The sequence below is a fragment of the Octopus bimaculoides genome, chromosome 1 (genome assembly GCF_001194135.2).
Source record: "Octopus bimaculoides isolate UCB-OBI-ISO-001 chromosome 1, ASM119413v2, whole genome shotgun sequence".
NCBI lineage: Eukaryota > Metazoa > Mollusca > Cephalopoda > Octopoda > Octopodidae > Octopus > Octopus bimaculoides.
The window spans coordinates 145,474,859-145,480,725 of NC_068981.1; the positions used below are offsets into that span (position 1 = coordinate 145,474,859).

Here is a 5,867-nt window from a genome sequence, read left to right on the forward strand (position 1 = left end):
CATCGTACAAAACTATAGCTGAACTGTTTACACAAATAATCACGTGTTTTCACGAATGTACTAACGAGATTTGCTCGGATATTCTCATTTAAATATGAATAGGTGATTACGGGCGGCTTTGGGCGGCTTGGTCACATGAAACAAAATTTTTTTCGGGCGGTTTGGTAACGAAAGGGTTAAGTTAGTGTTAGGAACATAAATTGGGACTACGGTTTGGTGGAAGATTTTAATTCAAAAGTTATGAAAATAAGACATTTGTACTATAAAGCCAGAGGCAGTTTCAGCTGGTTTGGTATCGAAAGGATTAAATAGAAAATAAAAAAAAATTAAAAAATGGAATAAGCAGAACAAAAGATGTGGGATATAGAGTCGCTGAAGAAGTCACATAGCATTTAAACTGGCCATATTTGGGCCCAAATATTCTGTTTTTCTCTAACCTTTTTGGTCTCATATTCCTACTGAAACAGACTACTTTTGTTACAACTAATTCTGATGATAATGGACTTGGAAAACTGTCATTATTAAGCTAATGTTTGGAATGTAAACAATGCTGGAATTTGCATGAGGTTTTGGTTAGCCTGGGGTTACAGTAGAAGACACTTGCCCAAAGTGTCTCAGTGAAATGAATCCAAAATGATGTGGCTGGGAAGCAAACTTCTTAATCATACAGCCAAGCCTGCATCTCCTAACCACATGTTCTTCATTGAAGGATTTCCAGATCAAAGTCATTGAATCACCTACACCAAGGATTTTAACCTTTTTATGGATATTTCTATGTAGGCTGTTTAAGTTTCAATTAATTTTCACAAGATTGAGTTAATAAAATACCTAAAACATATAAATAGGATTTTATTGGTGATGTGGGTCCTACGAAACCTTTGAACTTAGAAGCCAAGCTTGATGAGTATGTCTGTCAAATTTTTGTCAGAATGGAAGATGTGACAAGTTAGTTGTGTATACCAACAGGATAACACTGTTATATTACGGAAATGGAGCTTTAACCACTACAAATGCTACAAATTGACAATTACACCCACTTTTTGTACCAAAGAACCAGCAACATAGTGTATTCTAAGTATAAATGCTACTCACAATATTGATCTTGTTATTCTACAATCAAGTTTTTATCTTTATAAATATTTAGTAATATTAACCCTTTAGCAGTTAAACAGGACATAGCCAAAATATTCCACCTGTTTTATCTTCAATTTGGCCAGATCTGACCTTTTACACCTGACCTACAGTATCATTCTAAAAACAAACAATCATGTCATTGAAATCTCAAAGCTTTGAGGTAATGCATGATTAATTTTTTTTTAAATGTGAGTAAATAAGCATAAAGTTGACAGAAATCTGAATGCTAAAGGGTTAATATTCTAATGTCTTAAATCAAACAGTTGCTGTCTTTAAAAATAAGCCATTATCTCGGTAGGAAAATGAGCTAGGTTCATCAATGAAGAAGTTCATTGTCTTCTTCATCGACCCCCAACTCCATATTTTGAATCTTATTAATGATCCACTAAGATAACTAAATCTAAAATAGTCTATGTGCACTTCCATTTATAAACTACACCACTGGATTTAAATATTACAAATGTGTACAGAAATAAATTACCTGTGAGCTAAACCTATATTCATAGCTGTTACCTCTTTGCTCGTGACACCACTCAGTAAATTATCAGCTTGCATCCGAATGCATCTAAACAATTCAACAACATTGGAATTGCAGACACAAGGGATATCAAACTTTTCCTATGGGCAAAGAAAACAAAAACAATGAATTAAATGCACAGAAACAAGATGCGATGTTTACATTGTCAAAACAAAAAATTAGTTATGATAGTTTTAATTAAACTTCTTAGGAAAAAATTTATTTAACAATATGATGAATCAGAGGAAGAAATTTACTCCAAAGAGTCTCAGGAAAATTATCCAAGATACTTAAAGATTGAATTTCTGAAGAATCATGGGCTTCTTTTGATAATCAGTAGTCAATAATGTGGAAATTACTACTCTTCCCCCAACAAGGTTTTTGGTAAATCAGAAAATACATTAGTTAATAACAGAACAGACATTACCAAATTACATCAGGGATAGAGAAATATCAACTAAAACAACACCAAAAGCTTTTAATCTCCAAGTGTCAGAATTACCTTGATGAGATTACCAATTTTGGCATCAGCAACAATCAATTCTTCTGTGGCATCTTTCACAAGTGTTTTCTTGAGAAATTTCTTTAAATCACTGCCTAACTTGCTTTCCACAGAAGCAGTAATTGCTGAAAGAGAAATATCACAATCAACAGCTGCAGAAACTCTTCTACGGTATATAGCAATTAAAATTGAAATTGTTTTTTATGCAAGACTTTTTTTTACTCATTGAAATGGGCAGGAAATGAAATTTTTTAAAATAATTCTGAATGACAAGAGATATTTTAAATTGAGATTTTGTTTTTAGTTAATTCACAATAATGTACCAAATTCAATTCACAAGGGATATTCTCACCACCAGAATTTAACTTGTTTAAAAAGAGAAACACAAGCTCAGTAATTGGTAGTAGAGATGATTGTGATTAGTTTTAGAAAAGAATCAGTCAGAGAATACAACCACGAAGCAGTCTTAAAATTTAGTTCCTACTTCTCTCATTATCATTGAGGTTGGTTGAATGACTATGTAATTGCCAAGACACGTTGGCAATAGCCACCAAATCTCACTTGAATCACATCCTATTGTCTTGAAAAAAAAAATGTAGTAGCAGTGGCCTCTCAAGAGGAAAGGATATTGCAGATAAACTTACCAGCAAGACCTTTAGTTGTATCTTCAAATTTCTGGAAATATTTTAACTTTAATCTACAAAAAAAAAAGAAATTTCCAATAAGCCAAGTATGACTTGATTAAAAACAACAAATTATACACTGGGATACAGAAACAAGCATTACAAATTTTAGTTCAATAGAAAAGACCAAATTGAATTTCATATCAAATAGAGAAAATATTTTAATTTCAGTAGGATGAGATGCTGTACTTACATTTTGTTTGCAGAATCAGAAGTCTTAAAGTCATGAAATAAATTTTCTGATTTTGATAATTTGCTCTCATCTAATAGCTGAAAAGAGAAAAAACAATATTGCACTCAAATATTAAAATTGACTGAAAATGTAGTCATTACTTTTTTGTAATGTCAACTGCCTCAGAAGGCTCATTTAAAATCTTTTTTATGAGGACATTTAAAAACTGATTATTGATTTAGCACACAGATCTCACAGATGATTCTAAAAAAAAAAAATTCTACCCAAAGGTTCCCCTCCCCTACCAACTCCAAGCAAAGTATATTTAGTAGTTATATCAAAATTACTATCTTTCTTCCATCTTTTCTCCTACCCTAATTCTAATGCTTTCATAATTTCCTGTGCTTCTGGGGTGCTTTTACTGTCTCTGTCCACTGTGCTAGTTACCATTTTAACACGAAGAATTAACTACCAAGTTTTAATCCTTTGTTCTAAGTATCATATGTGATACACAGATAGGACATATTTCCTTGGTGTCCATGTTATATATGATACAATTTTTTTCAACCACCAGAGTTAACTTGTGATGTATGAAATGAAAGCCTTATATTCAGAACATATGAAACAAGGGCTATGAAAACGTTTAAGACAGGCAGAAGATTTTTGTCAGCAGTAAAAATTGTATTCTTGTCTAACATCTGATTAATCGATCGCAAAAGCGCTCTAACTGCGACCATTCAATCATTTTACTTCAGAAGAATGTATCTACTCCCAAGACGGTGTGAATTGATTTTGGTCGATATTGACAAAGCTCTTTCATATAATTAAGTACTATGTTAAGCATGTAATTATTGTTAAAGAATGAAAATTTCTCGACGTCTGTTTATTGTATGCTTCAAAATATCAATTCCTGCTTAGTTGGGTTCCCAATAACTTTCATGGATCGACTTTCTGAGCATTCAATCGCCGTTCTCAGTCACTGAACTGTGGACAAACTGGGGCACCGCCTTGCACCTCGTGGGGGTAAGTTGAACAGATCGACTCAAATATTTATTTCGGTACTACTTAAATACAGCCGTCCCGACGCATCTACGTAACGGTTTCACCAAAACTACTGTGACATCACATTACCCTACAAACTAATCCTAAAACTTTAACAGTAGTTTTGGTAAAACTAGATTACCTCCCCTCCATATCGTTTCGAAAATGCATCGGAACCTCTATTTAAGTAGTGTCCGTATTTCTTCAAGTCTGGTAGTCGGTTCTTATGACGAACCGCTAGATACGAAGACGTAAACAAACCAAATCCAGTTGTCAAGCGGTGACGACAGGCACACTCACATACATATATTACGAGGGACTTCCACACGTTCCGTCTATCAAATTCATTCACAAGACATCGACTAGCCTGGGACTATATAGGCACCTAAAGACGTCGTGCAGTGGGACTGAACACAGAACACAAGGGAATTTGGTAATTTTTCAGATTAACACCCGCACCAGGACGAAATTCCGTAACCCAAACCCTAATGAAGATCGTGTGGGTGTTAATCTGAAAAATTACCGGGAATTTAACTATACATACAGTATTTCATTTAACTCAGAGAAATGCAAGTAAAACCACAATAAAAGAGAAATTCTTTGTTATTTTTTCTAACCCTAAACACTGGATTCAAATCCCGAAGATCGGAGATCAACTTTAACTTTCCACTTTTTGCGATCGATCTAGTGTGATGTACTGGCGAAGCAGTTAAAGAGTCGGGCGAGCTGTGTTGCAGCATCTGTTCTGGATCATTGTGTCGTCCGCAACGACAGTGACAAGCTGCACCGGTAGTGTAGAGGGGAGATTTGCATGTATATGCAACTAAGTCTTCCTCAACAGAAGTCTTGCCCAGGCCTGCAAGTACCTGTGCAAATGGATGGTCAACTTTGATCAATGGAGGACTTCGATAGAAGACGAGACGATCGTGGTTGGAACGCCTTCGATGATGATATTTTGGAACTGATGTAAGTTTAAACAACCCATGACCGGATTAATTGATGCATGTCTTCACGTATAAATATTTAGTCGGGCTCATGATTTATTTGTTTAAAAATTAAAGTGCTGGCTTTATCTTAGTCTCCGATGTCCGCGTGGAGAGGGTAGAAATAAAACACGTGATGACATTAAAATGATGGAATTATTTTAATCACAAAATATCAGGAAAAAAATTTTACTTTTCAGACATTTTCAACAATTTGAACAGGCACGAGGAAGATTTGAATCGTCCAAGTAAATAAAAAAAATAACTTTTTTTTTTCAAAGATCAGAGAAATTAATTTAAGAAAATTTAAAATGAAAAATACTAAAATTAATAAATTATAAAATCAATTGTAAATTACATATAAAAAAAAAAATTTCTAGTCGATTTATTTAACAGATAATTACTTCGAAAGGACCTTATTTTGTCACCACGTGGACAAGGCATGGAAGGATCACGTTATGTAGGGCAATGTTAAATGATGACCAGGTAATGTGGCTTTTAGTTCATAGAAATGCACAAAAAACGTTAAGCAACGTGTATTACACAATATTGATCTCATTTAATTCTTATATCTTACCTTAAATATGGCATAGCCAGTGGCCGTGTCAAATAAAACCAACATGCTTGACGGGAGAGACGGCCTCGCAACGAAGCAGTCAACACCCTCGTGGTAAGAAAGAAAGCGTGCTTTACCGCTTTTCTCCCACAATTCCTAACTTCCGTTAAACAGAAGATCATTACCATAAAGCAATGGAGTAGTGTCGTAAGATCTTTCTAGTTCTCTTTCCCTCTCTTTCTCTTTCTCTCTCTCTCTTTCTCTCTCTCTCACTCTCTC

General features: G+C 34.4%; 1 protein-coding gene across 1 annotated transcript in view; it reads right to left on the bottom strand.

The window, feature by feature from the left end:
* Positions 1–5,756, bottom strand: part of LOC106868126 (nucleolar protein 58) — a 16,349-nt gene extending 10,593 nt beyond the window's left edge. The window contains exons 1-5 of the mRNA XM_014913260.2: positions 5,610–5,756; positions 3,030–3,106; positions 2,798–2,850; positions 2,154–2,278; positions 1,616–1,752 (exon numbers count right to left, since the gene is read on the bottom strand). Coding sequence (XP_014768746.1) covers positions 1,616–1,752; positions 2,154–2,278; positions 2,798–2,850; positions 3,030–3,106; positions 5,610–5,654 — 437 coding nt within the window. The 5' untranslated portion in view covers positions 5,655–5,756. The remainder of the gene's footprint in view (positions 1–1,615; positions 1,753–2,153; positions 2,279–2,797; positions 2,851–3,029; positions 3,107–5,609) is intronic.
* Positions 5,757–5,867: the final 111 nt, after the last annotated feature.